Here is a 1,074-nt window from a genome sequence, read left to right as displayed (position 1 = left end):
TGCACATCCTAGGACAATCTTCACAGGGCTGTCTGCAGAGAGTCTAAATCTTTTTTCTAGCTTAGAAATACACTCAAAAGCCAAAACCTACCAAATATTGTCACAGTATCAGATCTCCGGTTATAAAACAACTAATATTTTACTAAATTGTATGCTTTACCTGTAATGGAATTACAAATCCAGGAAAGCCGCATGCGGGTGCACTTCACACCTTCAAAAGCTCCATCATATGCTTGATGTATTTATTGCATCCTCAAATGTTAGACGATCCCAAAGAAATGTTTTGCAAGCTTCCAAATCTTCCACAATCCTTAAGATGAACGGGTCTACTGGTCCGGTATCCTTTGCCTGTCCTCTGATAACCCGACCAAGAAAGAACAAAACAGCCATCTTCAATCTATCATTACACGCCGTCTTCATAGAAACAACTTATGCTCCACATCTGTTATGGTGATCTTCTTTAGTCCACCAAAGTAACAATCCACAAACTTTGTACCCCCGAGCTTCAAATACTTCCTCGGATACTCATGGCAGTCTAAGCCAGAGATGAGGGCATGCTCCCTCATAGAATAGCGGATGGGCACACCATTCACGGCAAACCATGCAACATCTTCTTCTTCTTCAGTACGAATGGTGCGCATCAATAACATCCACATTGCTTGGAGCTTCAAGTATTTTTCAGAAGGCATGTGGAAGAAATAAAGAAACTGAGGATGGCTCTTGTGAACCATTTAACCTCTCCTTAAGCTTCTTAATCACGTCAACTGTGTCCTCACAGAGCACGTGGTTTGAATCTTGCAAGTCGTAAACTCCGTGCTCTTGAAATAAAATTCAAGGGGCTGCGGTGGTTGCCTTGCATGCAACCATAATATAATGTATTAGACATCATTACTACTAAAACTATTATACTTTCTCAGTAACAATGATAATATAAAGGCAAAAATTACCTTAGATGATACAGCAGACATGTCTCACTTTCAAAATCAAGTGAGAGCGAAACTGCAGTCTTTTCTCTCACTTGAGTACTCTCTCATGGACTACATCTTCTCCAACCGGCTCATTCCCATCTGAGAC

General features: G+C 40.8%; 1 protein-coding gene across 1 annotated transcript; it reads right to left on the bottom strand.

Annotated features, from left to right (window-relative positions):
• Positions 1 to 416: 416 nt before the first annotated feature.
• On the bottom strand, positions 417 to 731 carry LOC125594596. The gene has a single exon (XM_048770735.1). The coding sequence runs from the start codon at positions 729 to 731 to the stop codon at positions 417 to 419; it is 315 nt and encodes a 104-aa protein (XP_048626692.1).
• Between the last annotated feature and the right edge of the window lie 343 nt (positions 732 to 1,074).

This window comes from Brassica napus (assembly GCF_020379485.1).
Source record: "Brassica napus cultivar Da-Ae chromosome C1 unlocalized genomic scaffold, Da-Ae chrC01_Random_11, whole genome shotgun sequence".
In the NCBI taxonomy this organism is placed as follows: Eukaryota; Viridiplantae; Streptophyta; class Magnoliopsida; order Brassicales; family Brassicaceae; genus Brassica; species Brassica napus.
This window is presented reverse-complemented; position numbering and strand designations above follow the sequence as displayed.

Bases quoted from the DNA above. Each gene is read 5' to 3' on its own strand.
- LOC125594596 (XM_048770735.1), bottom strand. From the start codon at position 731: ATGGTTCACAAGAGCCATCCTCAGTTTCTTTATTTCTTCCACATGCCT.